Source organism: Oncorhynchus masou, chromosome 30 (assembly GCF_036934945.1).
Source record: "Oncorhynchus masou masou isolate Uvic2021 chromosome 30, UVic_Omas_1.1, whole genome shotgun sequence".
NCBI lineage: Eukaryota > Metazoa > Chordata > Actinopteri > Salmoniformes > Salmonidae > Oncorhynchus > Oncorhynchus masou.
The window spans coordinates 1146136-1161242 of record NC_088241.1 but is presented as its reverse complement, the minus strand read 5'-3'; the positions used below and the strand labels follow the sequence as shown (position 1 = coordinate 1161242).

The 15107-nt window shown below is 45.0% G+C and overlaps 1 protein-coding gene across 4 annotated transcripts in view; it reads right to left on the bottom strand.

Annotated features, from left to right (window-relative positions):
- Positions 1 to 11076: 11076 nt before the first annotated feature.
- Positions 11077 to 15107, bottom strand: part of LOC135521748 (nuclear receptor ROR-gamma-like) — a 30810-nt gene continuing 26779 nt past the window's right edge. For all 4 annotated transcript variants that reach the window (XM_064947445.1, XM_064947446.1, XM_064947447.1 and 1 more), the window contains 5 exons: positions 14836 to 14968; positions 14592 to 14699; positions 13370 to 13480; positions 13000 to 13109; positions 11077 to 12195 (listed from right to left, as the gene is read on the bottom strand). In XM_064947445.1, the coding sequence (XP_064803517.1) occupies positions 12037 to 12195; positions 13000 to 13109; positions 13370 to 13480; positions 14592 to 14699; positions 14836 to 14968 (621 nt within the window). In that variant the 3' untranslated portion in view covers positions 11077 to 12036. The remainder of the gene's footprint in view (positions 12196 to 12999; positions 13110 to 13369; positions 13481 to 14591; positions 14700 to 14835; positions 14969 to 15107) is intronic.

The window sequence follows — 15107 nt, the reverse complement described above, 5'->3', positions numbered from 1 at the left end:
GAGACCATATGCTGGTGCGGTTGACCCTGGGTTCCTCCTAATGCAAGACAATGCTCGACCTTATGTGGCTGGAGTGTGTCAGCAGTTCCTGCAAGAGGAAGGCATTGATGCTATGGACTGGCCCGCCCGTTCCCCAGACCTGAATCCAATTGAGCACATCTGGGACATCATGTCTCGCTCCGTCCACCAATGCCACATTTACATTACATTTAAGTCATTTGGCAGACACTCTTATCCAGAGCAACTTACAAATTGGTGAATTCACCTAATGACATCCAGTGGAACAGCCACTTTACAATAGTGCATCTAAATCATTTAAGGGGGGGTGAGAAGGATAACTTTATCCTATCCTAGGTATTCCTTAAAGAGGTGGGGTTTCAGGTGTCTCCGGAAGGTGGTGATTGACTCCGCTGTCCTGGCGTCGTGAGGGAGTTTGTTCCACCATTGGGGGCCAGAGCAGCGAACAGTTTTGACTGGGCTGAGCGGGAACTGTGCTTCCTCAGTGGTAGGGAGGCGAGCAGGCCAGAGGTGGATGAACGCAGTGCCCTTGTTTGGGTGTAGGGCCTGATCAGAGCCTGGAGGTACTGCGGTGCCGTTCCCCTCACAGCTCCGTAGGCAAGCACCATGGTCTTGTAGCGGATGCGATCTTCAACTGGAAGCCAGTGGAGAGAGCGGAGGAGCGGGGTGACGTGAGAGAACTTGGGAAGGTTGAACACCAGACGGGCTGCGGCGTTCTGGATGAGTTGTAGGGGTTTAATGGCACAGGCAGGGAGCCCAGCCAACAGCGAGTTGCAGTAATCCAGACGGGAGATGACAAGTGCCTGGATTAGGACCTGCGCCGCTTCCTGTGGGAGGCAGGGTCGTACTCTGCGGATATTGTAGAGCATGAACCTACAGGAACGGGCCACCGCCTTGATGTTAGTTGAGAACGACAGGGTGTTGTCCAGGATCACGCCAAGGTTCTTAGCGCTCTGGGAGGAGGACACAATGGAGTTGTCAACCGTGATGGCGAGATCATGGAACGGGCAGTCCTTCCCCAGGAGGAAGAGCAGCTCCGTCTTGCCGAGGTTCAGCTTGAGGTGGTGATCCGTCATCCACACTGATATGTCTGCCAGACATGCAGAGATGCGATTCGCCACCTGGTCATCAGAAGGGGGAAAGGAGAAGATTAATTGTGTGTCATCTGCATAGCAATGATAGGAGAGACCATGTGAGGTTATGACAGAGCCAAGTGACTTGGTGTAAGCGAGAATAGGAGAGGGCCTAGAACAGAGCCCTGGGGGACACCAGTGGTGAGAGCGCGTGGCGAGGAGACAGATTCTCGCCACGCCACCTGGTAGGAGCGACCTGTCAGGTAGGACGCAATCCAAGCGTGGGCCGCGCCGGAGATGCCCAACTCGGAGAGGGTGGAGAGGAGGATCTGATGGTTCACAGTATCGAAGGCAGCCGATAGGTCTAGAAGGATGAGAGCAGAGGAGAGAGAGTTAGCTTTAGCAGTGCGGAGCGCCTCCGTGATACAGAGAAGAGCAGTCTCAGTTGAATGACTAGTCTTGAAACCTGACTGATTTGGATCAAGAAGGTCATTCTGAGAGAGATAGCGGGAGAGCTGGCCAAGGACGGCACGTTCAAGAGTTTTGGAGAGAAAAGAAAGAAGGGATACTGGTCTGTAGTTGTTGACATCGGAGGGATCGAGTGTAGGTTTTTTCAGAAGGGGTGCAACTCTCGCTCTCTTGAAGACGGCAGGGACGTAGCCAGAGGTCAGGGATGAGTTGATGAGCGAGGTGAGGTAAGGGAGAAGGTCTCCGGAAATGGTCTGGAGAAGAGAGGAGGGGATAGGGTCAAGCGGGCAGGTTGTTGGGCGGCCGGCCGTCACAAGAAGCGAGATTTCATCTGGAGAGAGAGGGGAGAAAGAGGTCAGAGCACAGGGTAGGGCAGTGTGAGCAGAACCAGCGGTGTCGTTTGACTTAGCAAACGAGGATCGGATGTCGTCGACCTTTTCAAAATGGTTGACGAAGTCATCTGCAGAGAGGGAGGAGGGGGGGGGGGGGAGGAGGATTCAGGAGGGAGGAGAAGGTGGCAAAGAGCTTCCTAGGGTTAGAGGCAGATGCTTGGAATTTAGAGTGGTAGAAAGTGGCTTTAGCAGCAGAGACAGAGGAGGAAAATGTAGAGAGGAGGGAGTGAAAGGATGCCAGGTCCGCAGGGAGGCGAGTTTTCCTCCATTTCCGCTCGGCTGCCCGGAGCCCTGTTCTGTGAGCTCGCAATGAGTCGTCGAGCCACGGAGCGGGAGGGGAGGACCGAGCCGGCCTGGAGGATAGGGGACATAGAGAGTCAAAGGATGCAGAAAGGGAAGAGAGGAGGGTTGAGGAGGCAGAATCAGGAGATAGGTTGGAGAAGGTTTGAGCAGAGGGAAGAGATGATAGGATGGAAGAGGAGAGAGTAGCGGGGGAGAGAGAGCGAAGGTTGGGACGGCGCGATACCATCCGAGTAGGGGCAGTGTGGGAAGTGTTGGATGAGAGCGAGAGGGAAAAGGATACAAGGTAGTGGTCGGAGACTTGGAGGGGAGTTGCAATGAGGTTAGTGGAAGAACAGCATCTAGTAAAGATGAGGTCGAGCGTATTGCCTGCCTTGTGAGTAGGGGGAAGGTGAGAGGGTGAGGTCAAAAGAGGAGAGGAGTGGAAAGAAGGAGGCAGAGAGGAATGAGTCAAAGGTAGACGTGGGGAGGTTAAAGTCGCCCAGGACTGTGAGAGGTGAGCCGTCCTCAGGAAAGGAGCTTATCAAGGCATCAAGCTCATTGATGAACTCTCCGAGGGAACCTGGAGGGCGATAAATGATAAGGATGTTAAGCTTGAAAGGGCTGGTAACTCTGACAGCATGGAATTCAAAGGAGGCGATAGACAGATGGGTAAGGGGAGAAAGAGAGAATGACCACTTGGGAGAGATGAGGATCCCGGTGCCACCACCCCGCTGACCAGAAGCTCTCGGGGTGTGCGAGAACACGTGGGCGGACGAAGAGAGAGCAGTAGGAGTAGCAGTGTTATCTGTGGTGATCCATGTTTCCGTCAGTGCCAAGAAGTCGAGGGACTGGAGGGAGGCATAGGCTGAGATGAACTCTGCCTTGTTGGCCGCAGATCGGCAGTTCCAGAGGCTACCGGAGACCTGGAACTCCACGTGGGTCGTGCGCGCTGGGACCACCAGATTAGGGTGGCCGCGGCCACGCGGTGTGGAGCGTTTGTATGGTCTGTGCAGAGAGGAGAGAACAGGGATAGATAGACACATAGTTGACAGGCTACAGAAGAGGCTACGCTAATGCAAAGGAGATTGGAATGACAAGTGGACTACACGTCTCGAATGTTCAGAAAGTTAAGCTTACGTAGCAAGAATCTTATTGACTAAAATGATTGAAATGATACAGTACTGCTGGAGTAGGCTAGCTGGCAGTGGCTGCGTTGTTGACTTTGTAGGCTAGCTGGCAGTGGCTGCGTTGTTGACACTACACTAATCAAGTCGTTCCGTCGAGTGTAATAGTTTCTACAGTGCTGCTATTCGGGGGCTAGCTGGCTAGCTAGCAGTGTTGATTACGTTACGTTACGTTAAAAGAACGACAATAGCTGGCTAGCTAACCTAGAAAATCGCTCTAGACTACACAAATTGTCTTAGATACAAAGACGGCTATGTAGCTAGCTAGCTACGATCAAACAAATCAAACCGTTGTACTGTAATGAAGTGAAATGAAAATGTGATACTACCTGTGGAGCGAAGCGGAATGTTGACCGGGTTGTTGAAGTTCTGTTCGGTAGACGTTGGCTAGCTGTTGGCTAGCTAGCTAGCAGTATCTCCTACGTTAAGGACGACAAATAGCTGGCTAGCTAACCTCGGTAAATTAAGATAATCACTCTAAGTCTACACACTCTAAACTACACAATTATCTTGGATACGAAGACAGCAAAGACAGCTATGTAGCTAGCTAACACTACACTAATCAAGTCGTTCAGTTGAGTGTAATAGTTTCTACAGTGCTGGAATTCGGTGGACGTTAGCTAGCTGCTGGGCAGATAGCAGTGTAGACTACGATAGGACGACGAAATACGATAATTACGCAATTATCTTTGATACAAAGACGGCTATGTAGCTAGCTAAGAAGAAATTGCAAAGATTAGACAAATCAAACCGTTGTACTATAATGAAATGTAATGAAAAGTTATACTACCTGCGGACCGAAGTGTAGATGCGACCGCTCGCTCCAACCCGGCACCACAGACTGTCCAGGAGTTGGCGGATGCTTTAGTCCAGGTCTGGGAGGAGATCCCTCAGGAGGCCATCTGCCACCTCATCAGGAGCATGCCCAGGCATTGTAGGGAGGTCATACAGGCACATGGAGGCCACACACATTTACTGAGCCTCATTTTGACTTATTTTAAGGACATTACATCAAAGTTGGATCAGCCTGTAGTGTGGTTTTCCACTTTAAGTTTGAGTGTGACTCCAAATCCAGACCTCCATGGGTTGATAAATTTGATTTCCATTGATAATTTTTGTGTGATTTTGTTGTCAGCACATTCAACTATGTAAATAAATAAATAAATATTTCATTCATTCAGATCTAGGATGTGTTATTTTAGTGCTCCCTTAATTTTTTTGAGCAGTGTATTTACGCTCAGTGTGTTGTCGTGATCTCTGTTGGAAAGTTTGTTTCTGTTGGTGATAAAATAATTTATATGTTTAAAGAAAATGATTAAATAATTCCACTCTGAAACCATATAATTGTATGAAATGTATTACAATCATAAAACTATAATCTGATGATGTGTGTAGTTTTAGTCAGAATTAGAACAATGACCTTTTGTTCCTTTTTAGTACGTATGTCACGTTCTGACCATAGTTCTTTTGTGTTTTCTTTGTTTTCGTGTTGGTCAGGACGTGAGCTGATTGGGCATTCTATGTTGTGTATCTATTTTTCCCGTTTCTATGTTTGGCCTGATATGGTTCTCAATCAGAGGCAGGTGTTAGTCATTGTCTCTGATTGGGAACCATATTTAGGTAGCATGTTTTGTGTTGGGTTTTGTGGGTGGTTGTCTTCTGTCTTCGTGTGTCTGCACCAGACAGAACTGTTTTGGTTTTTTCTTTCACATTTATCATCTTTATTAAACATGATGCACACTAACCACGCTGCGCTTTGGTCCTCTCCTTCGTCCACAGAAGAAAGCCGTTACAGAACCACCCACCAACCAAGGACCAAGCAGCGTGGTAACAGGCAGCAGCAGCAGGAGAGGCAGCGATATCAGGACTCCTGGACATGGGAGGATGTTTTGAACGGCAAGGGTTGCTACACATGGGAGGAGATCCTGGCTGGAAGGGATCGCCTGCCATGGGAACAGGTGGAGGAAGCTAGGAGAGCAGAGGCAGCTGGAGAGAGGAGCCAGCGATATGAGGGAACACTGCTGGCAAGGAAGCCTGAGGCAGCCCCTCCGTCCTTTGTCTACAGGTGCTCCCGCCTGTCCAGCGCCGCCAGAGTCTCCCGTCTCTCCCCCAGGAGCTGCCAGGGTCTCTCCCCCAGGAGCTGCCAGGGTCTCTCCCCCAGGAGCTGCCAGGGTCTCTCCCCCAGGAGCTGCCAGGGTCTCTCCGCCAGGAGCTGCCAGGGTCTCTCCGCCAGGAGCTGCCAGGGTCTCTCCGCCAGGAGCTGCCAGGGTCTCTCCGCCAGGAGCTGCCAGGGCCTCTCCGCCAGGAGCTGCCAGGGCCTCTCCGCCAGGGCCTCTCCGCCTCTCCGCCAGGAGCTGCCAGAGCTCAGAAGTTTACATGCACTAAGTTGACTGTGCCTTTTAAATAGCTTTGAAAATTCCATGAAGTTGAAATGTAGTAACACTCTTGGTTACTACATGATTCCATTTGTGTTACTTCGTACTTTTGATGTTTTCACTATTATTCTACAATGTAGAAAATAGTAAGAATAAAGAAAAACCCTTCAATGAGTAGGTGTGTCCAAACTTTTGACTGTTACTGTAGGTATAACAGACTCAGTCAGGGACAAGATGAAAATGTCAGCGCATGCCCTAAGTGCGTCCTGGTAATCCGTCTGGCCCTGCAGCCTTGTGAATGTTGACCTCAATGTTTAAAGTTCTTACTCACATTGGCTATGGAGAGCGGGATCACTCAGTCATCCAGAACAGCTGGTGCTCTCATGCATGTTTCAGTGTTGCTTGTCTCGAAGCGCGCCTAGAAGTAATTTAGCTTGTCTGGTAGGCTCGTGTCACTGGGCAGCTTGCGACTGGGCTTCCCTTTGTAGTCTGTAATAGTTTGCAAGCCCTGCCACATCCGATGAGCATCAGAGCTGGTGTAGTAGGATTTAATCTTAGTCCTGTACTTCGTCTGGATGTTCTTATGTGTCCGCCTCTTTAAAACGCCCTTTAGCTCAATACAGATGTTGCCTGTCATCCATGGCTTCTGGCAGATGCAGAAATGCCCACAAGCAGGAACACCTCAAATTGCTATACAAACAGGATTGTATGTGTTTTGTCATAGATGTGTCTTTAAAACATGTCAATTCTACCAGTGTGCAGCTGCATGCACTGAGCTCTCCCCTGCTATGTTAATTCAAGATTTTTCCCATCCTGGTATGCAATTATTACAGATTACATTATTACAATTATTACATCCTATTTTGTACATTGGGAAAACAGACAATACAGGAACACCAGTCATTTTTTAAATCATGTCAGCAGTTTATTGGAATCACCATGGTAACAGAGAGAATGTTAAAGCAACAAATCTGACACGTTTACAATAACAGTCATGCTCAAAGTTAGTCATTCAAATGCCTACATACTGTAGTCCTACAGCAATATTACCCAGCATCTACGTTCTATATGTTCTAGATTATTCATATTTACATTTCTGCCTGTCTAGGATTTCTGACTCTGTTTTAATGCAACACACAGCCTCTTTTAAAACTCAATAGAGACAGATAGGATTGTTGGTCAAATTCGATCCACACACAGTTCTTTGAGAAGACTAGCTATATACTTGTCTGTGTGTTTGGATCCTGAACCGTGGGGCCCATGGGCTATAGCTCAGGTACTCAGTCTGATGGGTTAGCCAACTCTGTAAAGTCACACATTTAAAAACAACTCAGAAAACACCCATTAGATTTCATAGTGATCATCTAAATATGGTCATTTATACCAGTTAGCAACTGGTCTGGATAAAGTCACAACAGCCGCCCCAACAGTCACAACAGCCGCCCAAAATAACATACATCATCTCAAGGACGAAATACACTCAGATAACACTCTCAAAAAGGAAAAACAACAATCTCTAAAAAAAAAAGTGCATGAAAATAGCCTCAATGTCCAATCACTAATAGGCTACTGAGATCATTTCCTTGCTCTCTGAAATTAAAAATATATATTTATTCAAAAAGTTAATAATCTTATGTATCAATGTATACACGTGTGTGTGTTTGTGTGTCTGTTGTGTCTGTGCCTCTGTGTGTGTGTGTTTGTGTCTCTGAGTGTCTGTGTCTCTGTGTGTGTCTGTGTCTCTGAGTGTCTGTGTGTGTCTGTCTACTGTATGCATGTTTCTTTGTCTAATTATCTGTCAACATGTACGGTACAGTTCAGAGGGAGTTCACAGGGAGTCCACAGAAGGCAGGTCAGAGGTGAACAGCTCCTTGTATAGAGGAGGGAAGACAGAGTGTACTGGCTGAACCAGTGCAGCTTCTCCACATGAAGACTGCACAGAGACCGCAACACTAACACCTTCTGATAGAGCTGGGGACATCACACACACACAAGCTAGTCAATGACAGCATTTATTTTTTATTTAACCTTTATTTATCTCGGCAATTCAGTTAAGAACAAATTATTATTTACAATGACAGCCTACCAAAAGGCAAAAGGCCTCCTGCGGAGACAGGGGCCTGGGATTAAAATAAAAAATAAATACAACATGAATATAAGACAAAACACAACACAACAAGAGACAACACAACACTACATAATGAGAGACCTAAGACAACAACATAGCAAGGCAGCAACACATGACAACACAGTATGGTAGCAACACAACATAACAACAACTAGGTAGCAACACAACGTGGTAGCAGCACAAACATGGTACAAACATTATTGGGCACAGACAACAGCACAAAGGTCAAGAAGGTAGAGACAACAATACATCATGCAAAGCAGCCACAACTGTCAGTAAGAGTGTCCATGACTGAGTCTTTGAATGAAGAGATTGAGATAAAACTGTCTAGTTTGAGTGTTTGTTGCAGCTCATTGCAGTCGCTAGCTACAGCAAACTGAAAAGAGGAGCAACCCAGGGATGTGTTTGCTTTGGGGAACTTTAACAGAATATGACTGGCAGAACGGGTGTTGTATGTGGAGGATGAGGGCTGCAGTAGATATCTCCGATAGGGGGGGAGTGAGACCTAAAAGGGGTTTTACAAATAAGCATCAACCAGTGGGTCTTGTGACGGATATACAGAGATGACCAGTTTACAGACGAGTATAGAGTGCAGTGATGTGTTATATGAGGAGCACTGGTGACATATTTGATGGCCGAATGATACAGAATATCTATCCACGCGAGAACACCCTTACCTGCCGATCTATAAATAATGTCTCTGTAATCTAGCATGGGTAGGATCATCATCAATCCAGGTTAGTTTGGCAGCTGGGGTGAAAGGAGAGCGATTACGATAGAGGAAACCAAGTCTAGATTTAACTTTAGCCTGCAGCTTTGATATGTGCTGAGAGAAGGACAGTGCACCGTCTAGACATACTCCCAAGTACTTGTATGAGGTGACTACCTCACAGAGGTAGTAATAACACCTGTGGGAGGAGGGGAATTCTTCTTACCAAACCACATGACCTTTAACCTGGTTCTGAACACCTCCAAAATAATGTTGGAGAAAGCTTGTTGGACACTAAGAAAGCTTTGTTGTAGACAATTTAATACAAAATCCGGGAAGGGGCCAGCTGAGTATAAGACTATCATCTGCATATAAATGGATGAGAGAGCTTCCTACTGCCTGAGCTATGTTGTTGATGCAAATTGAGAAGAGTGTGGGGCCTAGGATCGAGCCCTGGTGTACTCCCTTGGTGACAGGCAGTGGCTGAGACAGCAGATTTTCTGACTTTATACACTGCACTCTTTGAGAGAGGTAGTTAGCAAACCAGCCCAAAGACCCCTCCGAGACACCAATACTCCTTAGTCGGCCCACAAGAATGGAATGGGCTACCATATCAAAAACTTTGGCCAAGTCAATAAAAATAGCAGCACAATATTTCTTAAAATCAAGGGCAATGGTGACATCATTGAAGAGCTTTAAGGTTGCAGTGACACATCCATAACCTGAGCAGAAACCAGATTCAATACCCGAGAGAATACTATAGACATCAAGAAAGTCAGTCAGTTGATTATTGACACGTTTTTCCAACACTTTTGATAAACAGGGCAAAATTGAAATAGGCCTAATTTTATTTTTTTATTTCACCTTTATTAGACTAGGCAAGTCAGTTAAGAATCACAGGACAAGTACTTTCCAGTAAGGACAAGTTATTAGAAACATAGCTACTGTGCACACGCAGAATAATAATAATTTGCTTTAACTAGGCAAGTCAGTTAAGAACAAATCCTTACTTACAATGACAGCCTACCGGGGAATAGCCTTGTTCAGGGGCAGAACGACAGATTTTTAACAGCTTGGGGATTTGATCCAGCAACCTTTCAGTCACTGGCCCAACACTCTAACCACTAGGCTACCTGCCGCCCCAGTTAATCCAGTGCAGAGTTAACACTGAAGGATTCCATTGTAAATCCACAGACTGTGGCTCCCCCTTGACTCACACTTTTACCCCTTTCCTTTCCCTCTGTCCCTTCATCCCTCCTCCCCTTTATGTTTGTGTGTCACCCATGATGTCCCTGAGCAGTGTTTCTCAGCTTTAGAACTTCCCATGAAAAGCAGAATTAAGAGGAGGAGGAGGAAGAGTAAGATAGCTTATATGACTAAAACTAAAGGGACAATCTACCGATAGTACTTTAATCTCACAGAATTAGTACTTTTGATGGTTCAGAGATTGTATGCCAGATTTGACTGAGACTTTTTGTTCTGAGATGTGTCTAGAAGAACCGATAAGTCAGAAATGTGTGTTTGTGCTGGAACAGAACACACATTCCCCAGGAAAGACCAGAGAGCACAACAAAAAACAACTCAGAGAGACCACATGTAACTCTCCCTCTCACTGTTACTGTGTGGGACTGATCCTCGTCCCTGAACGCTGGGCAACCTCTCTAACCGGATTTGAAGCGTTTGTGGTTATAGGGCGGAGAGACAGTGGTTGTCTTAATCATGTCCTAACTCACCCCGGTCTTAGTCACTTCTCCTTGGGAGCTCAGTCAACAACATTCTTCAGTTCTCCCAAACAAACTCTTAGACGGAACAAAAGTCTTCCCATACACACAACGAAGCTGAATGTCAGCCACTGCCACTCTCACACACAGTTAAGAAGTGGTGTTCTATACCCACATCCAGTTAGGATACTTTCAGCTACAAGGTACCGAAGGTGAAGTCATGAAAGAAAGACCGACATCTGCACACTGCTGAATGCCTCTGCAGTACATCAAGGGGTGAATCTTAAGTGGGAGTTAAGTTGAATTTTGACTCTCAATGACATCAATGCGTGACTAAGTTACATTTGAAACTCAAGTGGAAATTATGATTCAAGCCTGGACATTGCAGTCGATGAACAGCCGCAGCATTCAGCAGTGTGCTGGGGTCTACTTTGCTTTCACCAAGATCTCTCACACACAAATACACACAGATGTCGATAGAACACACTCAGCTCATTGGGTAGTCTATGAATCAAACACACACACACTGTTGAGGACGGCTCAAAGCAGGAATGTCTGTGTGTGTTTTGTCATAGATGTGTCGTTAAAACATGTCCATTCTACCAGTGTGCAGCTGCATGCACTGAGCTCTCTCCAGCTATGTTTCTTCAAGCTCTTTCCCTTCCTGGTATGCAATTAAACATCCTATTTTGTACAATGGGAAAACAGACAATACAGGAACACCAGTCCTTTTTTAAATCATGTCAGCAGTTTATTGGAAGTCATGGGAATCACCATGGTAACACTTAGGAGACAGATAGAGAATGTTAAAGAAACACACCGGTAAGGTTTGTGAAATCTGTTTACAATAACAGTCATGCTCAAAGTTAGTCATTCAAATGCCTACATACTGTAGTCCTACAGCAATATTACCCAGCATCTACATTCTATATGTTCTAGATTATTCATATTTACATTTCTGCCTGTCTAGGATTTCTGACTCTGTTTTAATGCAACACACAGCCTCTTTTAAAACTCGGTAGAGACAGATAGGATTGTTGGTCAAATTCGATCCACACACAGTTCTTTGAGAAGACTAGCTATATACTTGTCTGTGTGTTTGGGTCCTGAACCGTGGGGTATATAGTTCAGGTACTCAGTCTGATGGGTTAGCCAACTCTGTAAAGTCACACATTTAAAAACAACTCAGAAAACACCTATTAGATTTCATAGTGATCATCTAAATATGGTCATTTATACCAGTTAGCAACTGGTCTGGATACAGTCACAACAGCCGCCCTGAGTCAAAATAGCATACATCATCTCAAGGACGAAATAACACCCTCAAAAAGGAAAAACAAAACAACAACGTATAAAACATTGTTTTGCATGAAAATCGCTTCAATGTCCAATCACTAATAGGCTACTGAAATAATCATCAAATCAAATCATTGCTCTCTGAAATGACAAAAACATATTTATTCAACAAGTGAAGCATTCAAAGTAATTTCATCTCATGTTATCAATGCATTCTCATGTGTCTGTGTGTCTGTGTCTCTGTGTGTCTGTGTGTGTCTGTGTCTTTGTGAGTGTCTGTGTCTCTGTGTGTGTCTGTGTTTCTGTGTGTGTTTGTGTGTGTCTGTCTACTGTATGCATGTTTCTTTGTCTAATTATCTGTCAACATGTACGGTGCAGTTCAGAGGGAGTTCACAGGGAGTCCACACAAGGCAGGTCAGAGGTGAACAGCTCCTTGTATAGAGGAGGGAAGACAGAGTGTACGGTGAGCGGGTAGCGCTGGCTGAACCAGTGCAGCTTCTCCACATGAAGACTGCACAGAGACCGCAACACTGACACCTTCTGGTAGAGCTGGGGACATCACACACACAGCTTGTCAATGACAGTTCTCCACACTGTCCAGTGATGTCATAGAGGGTAAACACCAATGGTGGAAAAAGTACTCAATTGTCATACTTCAGTAAAAGTAAAGATACCTTAACAGAAAATGACTCAAGTAAAAGTTAAAGTCACCCAGTAAAATACTACTTGAGTAAAAGTCCAAAAGTATTAAGTATACTTTTAACCTAAGTATCAAAAGTAAATGGAATTGCTCAAATGTTCTTAAGTATCAAAATGAAAAGAATAAACCATTTCAATGTCCTTATATTAAGCAAACCAGATGGCAACATAAAAAAAACATTTACAGCTAGCCAGGGGCACACTCCAACACTCAGACATAATTTACAAATGTAGAATTTGTGTTTAGGGAGTCCGCCAGATCAAAGGCAATAGGGATGACCAGGGATGTTCTCTTGATAAGTGTGTGAATTGGAACATTTTCCTGTCAAAATGTAACGAGTACTTTTGGGTATCAGGGAAAATGTATGGAGTAAAAAGTGCATTAACATTATTTTCTAGGAATGTAGTGAAGAAAAAGTAAAAGTTGACAAAAATACAATATAGTAAAGTAAAGTACAGATACCCCAAAAACTACTTAAGTAAAAATACTTTAAAGTACAACTTATGTACTTTACACCACTGGTAACGCTCTCCACTCACTACTCCGTCAAACTTGAATGTGTGAGTGTGTGTCTGTGAGTGTGTATGTGCAAGTGCCTGTGTGTGTGTGTGCCTGTGTATGTGCATGTATGTGTAAGTGACTGTGTGTGTTACCTTGTGCAGAAGGCTCTCCTGGTTGTCTCTGCATAGCATGTGGCTGAGGCATGCCTCCAAGTCTCTTCTCATTCTATGTACTCTGCCTCTATCCTCAAGACAGGGGCGATCTACACTCACACAAACAGAAATACACAAAAAAAAGATTAAAAGAAATAAAATAGATAATTTTACACCATTAATCTGCTTATTATGTTCTATGACTTTACAGATCTATGACTTTATGGATCTATGACTATGACTTTACGGATCTATGACTTTACGGATCTGTGACTTTACGGATCTATGACTTTGCTGTTCTATAACTTTATTGTACTAAGATTATCTGCAGTATCATTTTACAGAATGTGTGTACATTTGTGTGTCTTACCTGGGTTAATGAGCACCAGTGAGCTGAAGAGAGCCATCTGCTGCTCAGTCAGTCTCAGGGCACACATTCTGTGAGCGAAGTCAAACACCGCCACCATCAGATCACCACAGCCTGGAACAACACATTTAGCAGAGTCAGCATCACTAAGACTAGGAACCAATTGGCAAAGTTAATATGAGATTGTGTCCTCCGTAATTATTGGGACAGTGAAGGATTTTTTTATATTTTGGCTTTACTCCAAAAGTTTGTATTTGAAGTTAAAGTTCAGAAGGTTAGACACACAAATATCATACAGCCTCCACATCAACGTAGAAGTGTTAGCAAACATATTCTATTCTTTACAATAAAAGTGACTCCAAAATGACACAAAGCATCATTTACCATTAATTTCTATTGGGCACAAAATAATCTGAAACACAACCAAAACAAACAGCAAATGCATCCAATAAATGTTTTGAGTCACAAGCTTGATGTAGTCATTGTGTGCTATGAATATGGGACCAAATACTTAACTTTTTACTATTTTAATACACATATAAGTGAATTCGTCCCAATCATTTTGGTCCCCTAAAATGGGCATGCTATGTACCCTCAAATTAAAGAGGGCAGTCTGCACTTTAACCTCAGTCATTGTTTGATTTCAAATCCAAACTTTTGGAGCATAGAGCCATAAGAATAAAAAATACTTTACTTTCCCAATAATTATGGAGGGCAGTGTAGCATTCATTTAACAGCTAAGACTAGGAACCAATGGACTAACCCAGAGACTTGAAAAGTTCACTGTAGCATCTATTTAACAGCTAAGACTAGGAACCAATGGACTAACCCAGAGACTTGAAAAGTTCACTGTAGCATCCATTTAACAGCTAAGACTAGGAACCAATGGACTAACCCAGAGACTTGAAAAGTTCACTGTAGCATCCATTTAACAGCTAAGACTAGGAACCAATGGACTAACCCAGAGACTTGAAAAGTTCACTGTAGCATCCATTTAACAGCTAAGACTAGGAACCAATGGACTAACCCAGAGACTTGAAAAGTTCACTGTAGCATCCATTTAACAGCTAAGACTAGGAACCAATGGACTAACCCAGAGACTTGAAAAGTTCACTGTAGCATCCATTCAACAGCTAAGACTAGGAACCAATGGACTAACCCAGAGACTTGAAAAGTTCACTGTAGCATCCATTCAACAGCTAAGACTAGGAACCAATGGACTAACCCAGAGACTTGAAAAGTTCAGTGCTGCCAAACTTCCCATCAAAGAAGACGGTGCTGTTCTCTGTGTTAAAACACCTGCTCATTCTAACCAGAACCACCTCCATCGATCCTGAGAGAGAGAGATGGAGAGATGGAGAGAGAGGGGAGGGAATATTTAATAATGGCAATGTGCACTTCTTACAGGAAAACTTTTCTTGAGAGAGGACAGTGTAGTAAGTGGTGATTGACAGGTGGATTCGGCTCACCAGTCTTGAGCAGGGTGATCTGGTCGTTCTGTCCAAGCCCACGGAACCCTGGGATGCGTTTGGCAAACTCCACCACGAACTGTACCGCTTCAGTCAGCCTCACGGCACAGTGCTGCCACATCTCATCTACTGACTGGAGACAGGGAGGGAGGGAGGGAGGGAGAAGGCAGGGAGAAGGCAGGGAGGGAGGGAGGGAGGGAGGGAGGGAGGGAGGGAGGGAGGGAGGGAGGGAGGGAGGGAGAAGGCAGGGAGAAGGCAGGGAGGGAGGGAGG